This window comes from Heterocephalus glaber, unplaced genomic scaffold, assembly GCF_053883595.1.
Source record: "Heterocephalus glaber isolate CG9 unplaced genomic scaffold, H.glaber_assembly_v1.0 deba00001452, whole genome shotgun sequence".
Classification (NCBI taxonomy): domain Eukaryota; kingdom Metazoa; phylum Chordata; class Mammalia; order Rodentia; family Bathyergidae; genus Heterocephalus; species Heterocephalus glaber.
The window spans coordinates 17,826,002-17,841,226 of NW_028258302.1; the positions used below are offsets into that span (position 1 = coordinate 17,826,002).

Sequence of the window (15,225 nt, forward strand, 5' to 3'; positions counted from 1 at the left end):
GCTTTTTAAATTTTGCTCTACCTTACAAATATGTAACTATCCCAGTAGACTTTTTATTTGTGTAAGTTTTAGATTCTGTCTGCCCCTCTGATTTAAAGTAAGAATAAGAATGCGACTAAAACACTGAGGGACTTTTTCAGACTTGTCCAAAGTCTGTTTGAGAGATAGATAATGGACCTTGACTCCATCGTATGATACACCACCACCAAACAGATGAGGGCAGGAGGTGTAGCTCAGGAATAGAATGCTTGCCTATCTTGTGCAAGGACCTGGGTTCAGTCCTCAACACGTGGGGGGGGGGGGGAATCAAGTATTTACTGAAAGCTGCTACACAACAAATTCTATCTACCTACTGTACTTTTTTGGTTTTCAAAAGGCATTGGTTTTTGAAATTTGTTACTATACTTTGGAAAGCTAATCACAACTTTATCAGTGTATGTCCATGAGAGATGTTCATATGACCTTTGACCTTACCATTAAGCTATGAAAATTTTTATGGTTAATTAGAAGCCTTTTCTATTTCTGACCTTCATTCTTTCAGTACTTTCATTAGCAGTTTGGCTTGAGCCCATCCAAAAATAGTGTGCTTCATTGTATAGATAAAAACTAAATTGCTCAATCCAGTGAAATTTCAGTGGAGAATTTAGCAATCCCTAGCTTTATTCATGAGACTGTCCTGGGAATAAAAGAAAAAAGACCCAAATAATAGTTTCGTTTTACCTTTGAATTTATTCCCTACTGTTTGGATGAAAAATTATAGCTTTGGCATGGGACTACTTAGTATTACTCAACCAGGTTTAAGCTTAAGCCATCATAACATTTGGAAGCTATTGGCTAGAAGGCAAGCGTGTGATAAGCTTCCCTTACAGAGATCCCCCTTGTGTGAATTATATCTAAAACACAAGAGTTCCCAATTTGAGTTCCTTTTCATTTTTGAGAGAGTCTATGTAGCCCAAGGCTGGTCACAAAAGTCGCAGCTATCCCCCTGCCTCAGCCTCTGCAGTGCTAGGATTGTGGGTGTGACCCTACCACACTTGACGCAATTTGAGTTCTTGGGCTGTTTTTTATAATTTATTTTTTAAATTTTTTATAAATTTAAACAATCTTAGAATATAAATTTAATCACTCATTTTACTCACTTTGACCTTCAAGAGCTTTGTGAAATTTTGCTAGTATTGTGTGGCCTTTCTACTACTGTTCACACTGCCAGGAAAGTCTTGAGTTAACTGCATAGCTGTATATAAAACCAAAACAACCAAACAGCAAGCCAGTGGCTTCTCTTCAAACCAACAAGCCTATCAAATTTCAGTTCATTATGTACACTGTAAGAATAAAGATTAGGCAGTTGTGAGTTTTTAAAATAAAAAACAAGCTATTGGGGAGAAAAAAAATTTTTAATTCCATGTTTCAAATTCATATACACATTTAAGTACTACATAAACTTTAGAATAGTGTTTCATTTGGACAATATTGTTTCATCCAAATCTGGAGAACCACAACTTTGCTTTTCTGTTTAGAAAATAGGGCATTAGCAATCGATATTTTTCCTTACTACTAAATTAACTTAATATTTTGGATTTTGGGTTGGATGTTATGCAAGAGAAATCTTTTGCATGAGTGGTTCCTTGGATTGATATGACCAAAAATCAATGGCAACACTTTGTGGTGAAAGCCAAAATTAATCTTTGGGTTTAAACACTGGGTAGTGAAGGAATCCTGTACTGCACTTTTCATCTCTTAAAAATAGAAATATTTTAGCAGCTTATACCTTTTTAGTTGTAATATAAAACATATTACACTAGGATTTACTTTGATAATACAGTTTACAACCAAATCAAGTTATACATACACTGGCACTTTAGCACAAGGGCAAACTTTAAAAACAATTGTGGACCTCTAAAATTAGGCCATAGTATAACAGTCCATGGTTTTACATTCAGCAAATTCATACTAAAATATTTTTTGTAGGATAAAAGCCAAGAAAACTTTACATATGCTACAAGCTTATTACATGTATTTACATGGCTCTTTTTTGGTAGGTAAATTTTTCACATATCACTCTCTACTTTAAGCTTTGCAGGGATGAGGCCAAATCACTGTCAGCTTTGTGTGGTGTTGCAATACAAAAATGTACTTGGAAAGCTACAAAAAGTTCTGGTACACCTGACAGATGCCAGTTCACGTTTTTTTTTTTAAAGGGCCGCCAGAGTATTTGTACCTCATTCTAGTAAGTCCCAAGTGCCCTTTACACATTTATCGCTACAATTTAGTGAAATGCAGCGATTTAAGAAAATTCACATTTTCTTTTGGCAGTGGCAGTGCATTAGGTTGTTGGCATGTTACTGGTTTGGGTATTCCTAAGACAAACTTTCAGATGTCTGCCTGGTTTTCCAGCTTTGTGTCAGCTAGATGCTTATAATTTGAATCACTTCAAGTAAGTCTGACCCATGAACCTTAAATTATTTTTCCCACTAAATAATAAAAAAGTTGATTTATCAAATCTAAGTCATTTCACTTAAGTTACCTAATTGAGAACATCAAGTACAATTATTTTAAGTTGCACTGATACTGCCATTACATCACAGTGCACACAACACACCAATGAGATGAAGTCTGATTATAATTTTACATTATCAGTTTTACATATAGATTCTCTCACGAATTTCTTTCATAGCAATTGACAACTATTTGTAAATATAACTAAATTTGAACATCTTTACACCTGTACTTTAAGTAAGGTTTTAAGTTGAAATGTCATTATTTCCTTATCTGAAGGGTTAAAGGAAACAGTAACCCAGTGGCTCGGTGGTTTGGGAAGCACACTTGGTGATGGTGGCTCACTAAATTTGGCTCCAGCATAGTTCTGACTAGCTTGAGACTTAAAAAGCAAGCTGGGACTTGATAAACTAGAGTTCCAATTTGGATTATTTGGAAAATTCTTGTTCTTCCCCCCATTCTGCATGGCCTGCCGTGCAGCTGCTGACGAGTTATAAACATGTCCTCTTTCTTTTTTCTTATGAACAATCTTCATCTGGGAATTCTGATCCTTGGTTTTCTGTCTGTTAAGCTGTTGTTGGTTCTTAGTAACATTTCTGGATTGAGGGGCTGGAATGTTATACCTCTCTCCACCACCCATCTTCAGCTTCTTTGTCACCTGTTAAGTAGATGAAAATGATTAAGTTCCCATAAGGAAAGTTCAGAAGTTCCTTTAAAGGTTTTACAGCTCCAATTTCGAATTCCAGAAGTCCTGGTAAGATTCCAAACAATGGACTGTTCATAGATGCTTTAACTCAGAATTAGAGCTTGCATTATATGCACAGCCTGTATTTATTACTCTTCCTAAGAAAAAGCTGACCACAAATCTGAATTAGGCCTTTTTAAAAATAAATGGCTTAGTGCATGCCTGTAATCCCAGCATTTGGGAGGCTGAAGCAGGAGGTTCACCGTGAGTTTGAGGAGATCAGCCTGGGCTACATAGTGACTTCAAAAACTACATAGTGAGACCCTGTGAATGAATGAATTAATGAATAGGTCCATCATAAAATAACCCATTTTGATCCAAGTTTATACCTTTCAGTCTGCTTTTCAGATTGCAGTATTTCCAGTACTTTTCTTCCTTGCTGCCAAGCCCAAGATAATAGGTGTTGCTTTCTGGTGGATCCTTTCCTTTGTCTCAATGCAGAAGTTTTCATGGGCCGATCTGCCGAGTCCAGCCTAGGAGCTGAAGCCAACATCTGAGTGTCCTCAGCGCTCAAGTCTGAGAGAAGTCTTAGCTGGAAAAGCAAAGATTACTTGATCAATTCAAAAACACAGGAGAAAGTGTTCATTTACATTTACTACAGAAATAGCTGCAGTAAAAAAATGGCTACTCCTGAACATAAAAATTCCTATAAAACAAGGTGAAGGTGGCTGGCTTTGACCTCATAAATGCCATCTAAACTCAGGCTTCTAGGGAATTTTTTTCAGAGTACCTACAAGTCCCACCAACTTACCTTTTTCCTGGAAAACATCTTTCAGAAATCACTTCGTAACCAAAATGCTAAGCTTTCGCTTTTCCAGCTAAAACCAAGAAACTGGCTTAAAATTTACTTTCTAAAGAGACCATGCTTTTAAAGTTCCATCATAATTTTCCGATCTTTACGTTTCCACAAAGCCGCGTCTCCCATCGTGGAGAGTGCTTCCTTCGGTTCTGTCTCCCCATAACTCAAGTTTCACAAGTCATCGTAACCGTGTATGAGAACGCCTCCCTAAAGCGACGGTCAGGCTTCGTTTTCGTTTGATGTTCCGAGAAAGCAAGTGACCGACGAAGAGTAAGCCCCTTCCTTCCACCAGGGTAGGTACAAGGCCTTCCGGAGTGTTAGTAATCTAAACAGCGAGTTCAGACCTGAATTATCACAGGTTGAGCCCGCGGCCGCCGAGGCCTGGAGCTGGCGCCCGCGCCCGTTCCCGTCGCCGACCCGAGACCCGCCGCCGCGCGGGCTCTCGGCTCCTCGCCCGCCGCCTTCCTAACAATAGGAAGCGGCCGCCAACATGGCCGAGCTGCGGCCACTCACCGACTTCGGCTTGGACTGCGGCGGCAGCTCCCTCTCGACGTCGAAGCCTCCCTCCCTTTCCAGGGAGTGACGAGGCACAGATCGAACAAAGCCCAGGAGCACCGACGACGCAGCTTCAGTTCACCCTCGCGTCTCCGGCCAGACCTCCTTCTACCTCTACCGACAAAATGGAGGAGGTGGTGAGCGCGGGCGGGCCCGGGCGGCTGCGCAGCCAGTCAGAGTACGACAGCGCGCGTCCGGCCAATGAGGAGGGGGCCACCGCCTGTTGCCGGGGCAGGCGGGCGCCCGGGCTGGGCGGTTGTTGCAGAGGGTCTGAAAGCCTTCGGGAGGAGCAAGTTGGCAGAGCCTGCTGCGACTCCACCGCCAGCTCTGGACTCTTCCAGGAGGCGAGGCCGGTGGACCCGGACCTGGGGTTCGCGGGGAGAGGGGAAACTACCCGGGCGAGTTCGGTTCTCGGGTCGCGTAACAACCGTCTGGTCCAGGCAGCTGGTTCCCGCAGACTCGCCCCGGGCCGGCCTCCTCCTGCCCGCCGCGGCCCGTGCTTCCCGGTCCGCCCGCCGCCCCCAGATCCCCCCCAGAGCCCTTTAACTGGTCATGTCGTGGTTGCTCGCGACTGTCGATCTCCGCTCGTCCCCGACACACCCTCGAGGGTCCGCCAAGGTTTTATTTTTCTGATGACTGCTCCTCGAACATTGCAAATGCACAATAAATTGGATGAGAGAATGAGCTGCACCCAGATTACTTTTTCGGGGTCATTTGTAAGAAAGAAAATATTCAGTTAATTATGCCAGCAACATGCAGAGAAAGGGAAAAGGACAAATTTGTGGTAAATGTGTAAGAAACCCAAAGTGAATGTTTTAAAGTGAACATTAATTTCTCTGAACGAAATTCTAGGGTCCAGAATGAATCCTATCACTTTATACTCGTGTGTGTGTGTGTGTGTGTGTGTGTGTGTACACACCAGGCTACCGAGGATCGAACTCAGGATCTTGTGCTTGTGAGGCAGGTGCAGCGCCACTGAGCTAAATCCCCAGCTCCAGGCTACTTTTCTTTACAGAACTTATACTTTTTATAAACCCACCTTCACTTCCCAATCCAAGCCAAACCCTTCTGTTGTAGCTGTAGATTTTAAGAAAAGTTACTGTGTCTTAAAAGTGCAATTTGTTATTGTAATTTTGTAAATCAAGAGCTATTTTTAAGCACGGGAACTTTCTGGTGCTAAATCATACTTCAAATAAGGAATACACACTAAGCCGACTGCTATCTGTAAACATTTGGTCTGTTTCCCCTTATTTAAGAAGCTTCCTTAGCCAGATAATAATGAGGCTGTATTGAACGGGTTCAAGATTTTGACTTCAAAAAGGGCCCTTGTAATATTTTTCAACAAATGGTTTATAAAGGAAATATAGTTTCAGTTTAAACACTTTCTTTTCCTAATTCTTTTTATTATCCTAGTCCAAATATCTCTCCAATGTATCCTCCCCCTTCACTCCCATCTTGACCTCTTTTCTCCTATCCATTGATCTGTTTGTGTTTTCTTTTAAAAATACTGCAGTGTGGTGGTGCATGCCTATAATCCTAGCACTTGGGAGGCTGAGCCAGGAGGATTGCTTCGATTTCAAGGCTAGCCTAGGCTACATAGTGAGTTCAAGGTCAGCCTGAACTACATAGTGACACCCTGCCTCAAGAAAAAATAAAAATAAAAACACTGCAGTAGATCTAAATTGCAATATAAAATACAATTTAAACATTTAGAAAACTACAAGGTCATTGCCATCCTATCACTTCTTCAAATCACCCTCTGAATATTACCTGTATAAATACATAACTCACTGGAAACTTATAAACACATAATGTGTCACTCTGCTCCCTGTTGTATACACTGTGTTTTCCTTACATCATCTCATTTAATCCTCACACTTACGTAGGTGCTATTTTGATCTTGACTATACAGATGAAGAACTGGGCTCAGGCCAGAAATGGTGGCTAACGCCTGTAATCCTAGCATTCGGAGTTTGAAGCAAGAGGATTGCTGTGAGTTCAAGGTCAGCCTGGGCTACATAGGGAGACCCTGTCTCAAAACAAACAAACAAAAACAACTAAAAAGAACCAGGCTCAGACTCTGAAGCTGACAGCCACACACAGATTCCAGAGCCCAGGCTCCATGTTCCCTGCAACGTCTGTATCTGAGTCACTTCTGTGTCCTCCTCAGGGCTTATAAGGTGCTTTCCCCAGAGCAGACACAGACTGACTTGCCAGGGCTGCTTGAGCAGAGGGAAGCCTTCATTGTGCCATCTGGCTGAACTAGGTTCTCCACCACAAGGTCAAAGTCGTTTTGCTCTCAGGAGAGCACTATTCAGATTTTTACTAGGTCTCTTTCCCAGCACCTTCTCAATTTAGCGCCAGCTCATTTATTTATATTTACCAAATGCCCATAACAGCTCAGAACCAGAGACCAGGCATTAAAATAATTGCCTCTAAAGGATACCTGATACAGCCTCTGCCTGTCCCATGGTGTTCTTTAAAATCAATTCCACCAGGGCCGGGGATTTACCTCAGTGGTGCTGCCACCTGCCTTGCAAGCACAAGGTCCTGAGTTCAATCCCTGATACAAAAAAAAAAAAGAAAATTCCACCAACAATCTATTTAGTAGTTTTCAGTTTAAATAAAATATTGATGGGAACAGCTCTCAGGATGCAGAGCACCAATATTGGGGGCCAAATACATAGTAAATACACAACTGTACAGAACATTTATTTAGCAAAGACTTATCTGGTGCCTATTTTGTACCAGGCCCTCTGCCAAGCCATGGGGACACTTATGAATGAGACTCTTTTGGGGTTTTTTTGTTTTTATATATATATATTTATTTATTGGTACATTTTAGGTATAAAATACATTTACATTTATCATTGGGTGTTTGTACCAGAACATGATGTATCTTAGTTCTTATTTTTTCTCCCATTACCTGTGCACCCTTCACCCCCTCCACCCTTCCCTATTTACACAGAGTTTGATTCCATTTTTTTTTTCTCATAGTTTTTCCTTTCCCTTCTTCCTTTTCCCCCTCCCTTCCCGCCATCCCCAAACTCTTGGACCTTTTCTTATTTCAAATTATCAATTATTCATTTTAATCATTTTCATCCTTATTTACACTTTCAGTTTCTCACACTAGAGAAACTATTCGGTATTTACACATGTGTGTGCTATTTATTTCACTTAAGAGGATGGCCTCAATATGCATCCATTTAGCTATAAATGTCTCTAGTTTCAATGAGACTCTTTTGAGTCCTAAAGGAGATCCAAACCTTTTCTCTTTACTATTTATCAAAGAAGGAAGCCGATGTGTGTGTGGGGGGGTGCTCTTTCCTTTATTCTTCCCCAAGAGTCAATACCAGTTGTAGATTTACAAAATCAACCTGCTAATTTGTAAGGAGTTAGTTACAACCTGCTAATGCTAAGGACTGCAGGTTACAGACGTTTGCTTATATTGGAACAGAATTTAAAAGGAGGGCCTCCCAAATTCAGTGAAAATTTGTCACCTGAGAGTCTGGGGAACCAAAATCAACAGAACTATTAAGAAAACATCACCTACCTAATTTGTAAGTGTAAGTGGAACAGAAAGGACTTTCTACATTTAATTGTAGACAAAAGGCCTCAGAGTGACTAAAAGGACTTTCTGAAAGTCCATAATTGGAGGACAGGCAACTTGCAGCCTAAAGGCCCCATGAGGGCCTGGGAGGCTGGCAGTCTGCAGCTTTTTTTTTTTTTTCCATTAAGTTTATTGGTACATTTTAGGTATACATTACAGTTACATTCATCATTGGGAACGTGTACCTTTACATTGTGTATCTTGGTTCTTATTTTTTCCCATTCCCCTTGGCAGCCTGCAGCTTTGCCACACCTCTGCCACAAGTCTGATAGGACTAACTGGTCTGTGGGCTCCGTTGTTTTGCCCTTGGCATGTCTACTCTAACAAAAGCTGGCTTGGTTCTTCCTCAAGCTCCTGTATGAATTCAAAGTATCGGTGCTCAGGGCTTGTAGGTCCCTCCGCTGGTGGCTTAGTCAGAAGAAGCAGATTCTTGGAACCTTCTGGAAGAATAAAGTAGACCCCTCTGGTGTTTGGATGCGCTTCAGGGCTCTGATCAGGTTGCTAAACTGGTATCGAAACACACACCCCTCTGCACACCAAGTGTCCATTTCCTGGTATAGCATCTGGGGCCCGTTCTGCATGCTCACACACTCCGGAGAAGTGCAAATCTATTGTCAGCCATGACAGACATTTCGGTGTAATTGCTCAACAGCCACAGGAAGTCAGGATGAAACTCCCACGCCTCCCGTGACTCTGACCCAGGGGTTTGACCTTGGAGAACTGCAGAGGATTCTGATGCCCCAACACCATCCTAGGATCAGAATCTTGGGGGAGAGGGTGCGTGGGACCCCAAACCCAACTGATTCCAGTGTACAGCTCTGGCTGCCGACTGGTGCCCTGAGTTTTTCCAGGGACAGTCCCCCATGGAGCTGTGTGAGGAGGAGCCCTCCTTTTTCCTAGGTAATTCTCAAGCTATGAAGGGAAAAACTAGCTCCTGAATGCCCAGGTTTGTTTAGTTTAGCTTTTGAAAGGGTTTGTGGCACAGGTAGACTCCCCAGCTGGCCACCAGGCTCCTTGCTGATTCATTGGTTGCAGCTGTTCATTTCCTGACCCACTTCTGTATGGGAGCATCAGGCCAGAGGTAGTGGGCACAGAGATGGGCAGCAACCTTGCAAAAACCTGACAAAGGCTGAGACTGGCAGCTGGGTTGATAGAGAAATTCTGAAATACCAAAAAAATAAAGGAATACAGGACCATCTACTAATGTGTAAGACCACAATAATCCCTGTCTCCCCAACTACTCACACCCTCCCCGTGAAGACAAGATATCCAATCCCCAGCTCAGAAACACCGGGAGCAGGATTGCCGGGTGCGGTGCATTCCTGTAATCCCAGTGCCACTCGAGAGGCTGAGGCAGGAGGATCGCCACAAGTTCAAGGCCAGCCTGGGCTACATAGCAAGACCCTGTCTCCAAAAAGAAAAGAAATTTAAATCACATGGTAAATTTAGATTAATGCTTTGAGTAATTTCAGAGTATAAAATAATAAAAGAATGAATTCATGATTTTAATTACAAAAAGAATGAGAACAAGGCTGGGGGTGTGGGTCCATAGTAGGGTGCTTGCCTAGCATGTGCAAGCCCCCTCCCCTAGCAAAGAGAGAGAACAGGAACAGGGAGGGAGAAAGGGAAAAAAGGAAAAGAAGAAAGAATGTGCGGCTCCAAAGAGAATCCAGTAAGATATGAAATCACTCATGTTCCCGTACAATGTTTGCCTAACAATTTCTGAAACGTGTATCACTTTCTACTTTGTATTGTAATAGCTCCTAGATTTGTTTTTCAGTACAGGGGATTTAACCCAGGTCCTTTCACACTGTGCTACATCCTTAGCCCTTTTTGTTGTTGTTGTTGTTGTTGTTGTTGCTGTTGTTGCTGTTGTTGTTTTTGGTACTGGGGATCGAACTCAGGACCTTGTGCTTTCAAGGCAGGCGCTGGCACCTCTGAGCTAAATCCCTGGCCCACCTACCCCTTTTTGTATTTTTGATTTTGAGATAAGGTCCAAGTTGCTAAGTTGCCCAGGTTGGGCTTGAATTTAAGATCTTCCTGCCTCAGCTTCCCAGAGTGCTGCAATTGCAGGTGTGCACCACCATGTCCAGCTAACTGCTAGAATTTTTTATATATTCTAAACCTACACCATCAAAGTGCTTTTATGTTTATTATTTCATTTTATTCTACCAGCTGTGCCACAACACTGACATCCTTGTTTCTTTACTTAACTGGCAACTTATGGTATCTGGACCCATCCCTTTTGTCCCTTAGCCTGCCAGTGTCCTAATTAACTGCCTAACAATTTCCATTCTACAGTTAAAGAGACTGTGGCTCAAAGGGACTTCTTCAAATCTGCAGCAAAGATCTTGTATTTTAAATATTTTCCTTGAAGTTTTGCCTTGTTACATAAATAATACATTAACTGGAAAGGCAGACTGACTCTGGCAGGTTGTCTAGCTACTCTGTGCTTCACTTTTCTCATCTGTGAAGTGGGGATAACAACAAAACATTTAGTGACATTAGAGTAAGGATTCAGTTAGCATCTTTGAAGTACTTGGAACAATGCTTGGCACAATGCGTGGCACATAGTAAGCCCTCAATTATTGAGCTTTTTTTCCCCCTCTATAAAAATGGTAATAAAAAATAGCCAGGTGTAGTAGTGCCCACCTGTAATCCTAGCTCTTGAGAAGCTGAAGCAGGAGGATCACCATGGGTTCAGGGCCAGCCTGGCCCACGTAGTGAGTTCAAGAATGGCCTGAACCACATGTGAACATGTTCCCATGTATATACACATACATACATAGCCATGGGCTGTACTGTATGTTATGACAATTTGTCATAACTTTTACTACTTTCCACTGTTTCCATTTTTTCTATTATATGCTGAGCTGAATATCTTTATAGATAAATCTTCATATTATTTTTTTTGGTACCAGGGATTGAACTCAGGACCTTGTGCTTGCTAAGCAGGCAGTGGCACCACTGAGCTAAATCCCTGGCCCAAATCTTCATATTCTTAAATAAATTTCCTTTAAACAAATTCCTGGAGGGTAAAATTACAAGGTCACTAGGTAAATACATAGGAAAGGCTTTTGATGTGCAATACCAAATATTTTCAGAAATTACGTATCCATGTAGGGCTCCACCATCTAGATATGAGTCAAGTCCCAGCTTGCAGCTTTGAGGGTGTTGTTCTCCTTGTTATTTGTGGCTGCTTCTCCGATGCTGGATCTATAAGAGGAGTTGGTGCGTTGTCACTTGTCAATTAGAAATATTCAAAAGAACTGTAAAAGGTTTTTTACTTTCTTATTTTACGTATTTTACTTACTTTTTTTTTTTTTTTTTTGGTACTGGGGATCAAACTTGGGACCCTGTGCTTGCAAAGCAGGTGGTGGCACCACTGAGCTAAATCCCTGGCCCTGTAAAAGGTTTTTTAAAGATCACATGTTCTGGGCCAGTTGTGGTGGTGCACACCTGTAATCCCAGTACGCAGGAGGCCGAGACAGGAGAATCACCACAAGTTCAAGGCCAGCCTGGACTACATAGTGAGACTTTATCTCAAAAAGAAAAAAAAAAAATTACATATTCTGTATGGCCCTTTTACAAAATATACCTGCCAGACAGCTCTTTCTTCAGAGGAGCCTGGAGCTAATAGGTATCCTTATGCACCACTGTGGACAGCTCCCATAGCTGTCAATTTGGCAGTGAATGAGCCACAGACATCTGGAATTTATAGGCTCGGGCAGGCCACAGTTTATCCCCTGGTTTATTGCTTGGGCTTGGGAAGAGACTGAGTCAAGCTTCCGTGGCCCAAGAACCCTGTGTCTTGCCACAAAAGGTGAAAAAAAAATAGGAGATTGGGATAATTTCAATGGATAATTACAATGTGTGGCCTGGTTGACGCCATGGTGTGACTTCCACCCTGGAGACAAAAGCAACAAGGAAGTCTCCCAACCCAACAGCTTCTGAGTGGTGCATGCCAGGTAAAGTAACTTGCCAGGGGCTCTGATCTGTTGATTACAGCTCACCACTGTGTCACTATTGCATCATCTCTTTCCTTTATCTGGTGTATATTTATATCTTTATTTTGATAGAACTGTTACTTATTCAGTTGAAAAGTACAATCTTTTGCCTATTACAAATGTACTGCTCATTAGATGATAACACAGTAAATACTGAGTACTTTACTATGAACAAAACACTTTGGTAATTTATATTATCTTGGGCCGGGGATTTAGCTCAGTGGTTCCACCTCCTGCCTCGCAAATGCAAGGTCCCGAGTTCCATCCCCGGTACCAAAAAAAAAAAGAAGCCACATCCTACACTCAGATACAAGAAATCCACACTGCCACTGGCTTCTCTATGGACCAGGGGCCGGCAAACTAATCCTGCCTGTATATTATCTTATTTCTCTTCACAATGCCCTACTGATATTAATAGTATTATTATCCCCATTTAACAGATAACAAAACTGAAGTTCAGAAAAGTAAGTAAACAATTTGCCCACCATCACACACATAGAATTTAAGCCTTGGTGGGTCAGTCTGATACCAAAACTTTTTTTTTTTTGGATACAGTTTCTCACTGTTGCCCAGGCAACACCGGTGTGACCACAGGGACACAGCACTGCACATGGCTCTGAACACTGTAACCACCCTGTTCCTGGGCATCATCATCAGAGCCCATATTGCTAGAAAGTGCAGAATTCAGCTTGCTCCAGAAGGAGGCAGCCACCCTTGTGGGTCCAGGCAATCCTCAGGCAGTAGACTTGCGCATTACGTTCTCTTTGTCTATCAGAAAGGAAGCAAAGAAAACAGGAATAGGTACACAGGAGCAACCCCCCTCGCCCCGCCCCCATGACCATATTTTCAAAGTGAAAGTTGCCCACAAGGCGGCTAGGCCCTTGGAGGCTTTCTGTCAGGCACCACTGCTACAAGGAGGCCTGGAGCTAGGGGAGATTCCAGAGCAGCCCTCTGAGGAGGAGCAGCACCCACTGCGAAGAAACCGAAACCGCAGTCCAGAGAGCTCCCCAAAGTGCACAGGAGACAGAGAGAGGGTGCTTTAGGTATCTAGCAGGCCCAAGGAACAGGAAGCCACCTGGATGAGTCCTGGCCCAGTAGGAACGTCCTTGCCCTGCTTTATCCTTCTCTCTCCTGATCTCAGAAGCTACAGCTAGCAAGGTGCAGGAGGAGGAGAAAGGGAGGACCAATCAAGGGCAGAGTTTTGATTATTACCTGGACCGGTCAATTTTAATTACTGAATTGAAAGAGAGCTTCATTTTAAGGTGACCACAGAATTCAAGTGCCTTAAAAAAAAGGATGACAATGCAAATAACAATTAATATATCACAGTCATCAACCAATCAGATACTTTAATCAAAATTTGAAAGCCAGTAGGGCTACCTAGAACACTGATGAGAAGGCAGCGCTCCTAGCAGTAAACAGGGGGTGGCTTCCTTCTCCCTCCGCCAGCTTCTCACCCGGTGGCTGCACAGGAACTACCCATCTTGAGCAGATTCAAGGGAAGTGTAAATTTACACACCTAATAGCAGACGATCAAGCTACATGAAACTAAAATCAACAGAATGGAAGGGGAAAGTAGACATTTCTTCCCCTTTTCTTTCCCCCAGTTCTGGGGATAGAATGTAGGCCTTCACACTGAGACGGTACTACAACTTCACTATCCCCCCTTCAGTAATGGACTGAGCAACCCAGATAGAAGATAAGCAAAGAAATACAGGATTTAAAAAACACAATAAAGCAATTAGAGCTGAAAGACACGCAGTTTGCACTAGGAGGCTGAGGCAAGAGGATTGCAAAGATTTGACCTCACCTGGAAAATTGAGCAATTTCGTGAGACCCTGTCTCAAAATTTAAAAATACAAAAAAGGGCTGGGGGCGTAGCTCAGTGCAAAGACACTGGGTTCAATCCCCAGTACTGCAAGAAGAAAAAAAAACATATTCAGGACACCAGTAGATTTTATTGTTTGAAGCAGGCTCTTGTTATGTAGCCTAGGCTGGCCTCAAACTCATGATCCTCCTGCATCAGCCTCCCAAGTGCTGGGATTACAGGAAAATTCCACCACAACCCACTCTGATACACTTTTTAAAGATATAGAGTATTAAAAAAAGATACGCAGTATTTCATACATATACTTGCTCCAACCACAACAGAATGAAGTTAGAAGTCATAACAAAAGAAAAGCTAGAAATTCACAAATTGTGGAAATTAAACAACCAATGGAACAAAGAAATAATAGCAAAAAAAATCAGGAAATGGCTACAGAAACACAGAAGAACAACATATCAATTATGAGATAACTGGGCCAGGGATTTAGCTCAGTGGTTCCAGCACCTGCCTCAAAAGCACAAGGTCCTGAGTTCAATCCCCGGTACCAAAAAAAAAAAAAAAAAAATGACGAGATGCACCAAAGTGAGTATGTGTGTGTGTATACATATATATTGAATTGGGACTTTGTGTTTGCAAGGCAGGCGTGGTGCCACTGAGTTAAATCCCCCAGCCCCTTTCTTTTTTTTTTGGTGCCGGGGATTGAACTCCGGTCCTTGAGCTCGCGAAGCAGGCACTGAAACTACTGAGCTAAATCCCCGGCCCTCTTTTTTTTTTTTTTTTTTTTTAAGACAGGACTTCAGTTTTTAGTGTAGGCTGGCCTTGAACTTGGGCAATCCTTCTGCCTCAGCCTCCTGAGTGCGCCACCACATCTGACTTCTAAATGTTTATATTTAAAACAGTGATCTCAAATCAAGAACTGAATTTCATAATTTAAGGAACTAGAAAAAGAAGAATAAACTGAGCCCAAAGCTAGCAGAAGGAAGGAAATAAAGATGAGAACAGAGATCACTGAAATATAGAATACAAAAATAGCAAAATTAGCAGAACCAAAAATTGGTTCTTCACAAATATCAACTAAGCCAGGTGAGATGGCGCACAGGCCCCTGGCTGAGGATCACCAGGAGTTCAAGGCCAGCCCGGGCTACATAGTGAGTTCAAGGTCAGCCTGAACTACATAGTGAGACC

At 42.4% G+C, this 15,225-nt stretch overlaps 1 protein-coding gene across 1 annotated transcript; it reads right to left on the reverse strand.

Moving 5' to 3' along the window:
• Positions 1–1,375: 1,375 nt before the first annotated feature.
• Pnrc2 (proline rich nuclear receptor coactivator 2) lies at positions 1,376–4,733 on the reverse strand. The gene is made up of 3 exons (XM_004850579.4): positions 4,554–4,733; positions 3,571–3,773; positions 1,376–3,154 (listed from the first exon to the last, which is right to left on the reverse strand). The coding sequence occupies exon 3, from the start codon at positions 3,134–3,136 to the stop codon at positions 2,717–2,719; it is 420 nt and encodes a 139-aa protein (XP_004850636.1). The 5' UTR covers positions 3,137–3,154; positions 3,571–3,773; positions 4,554–4,733; the 3' UTR covers positions 1,376–2,716.
• Between the last annotated feature and the right edge of the window lie 10,492 nt (positions 4,734–15,225).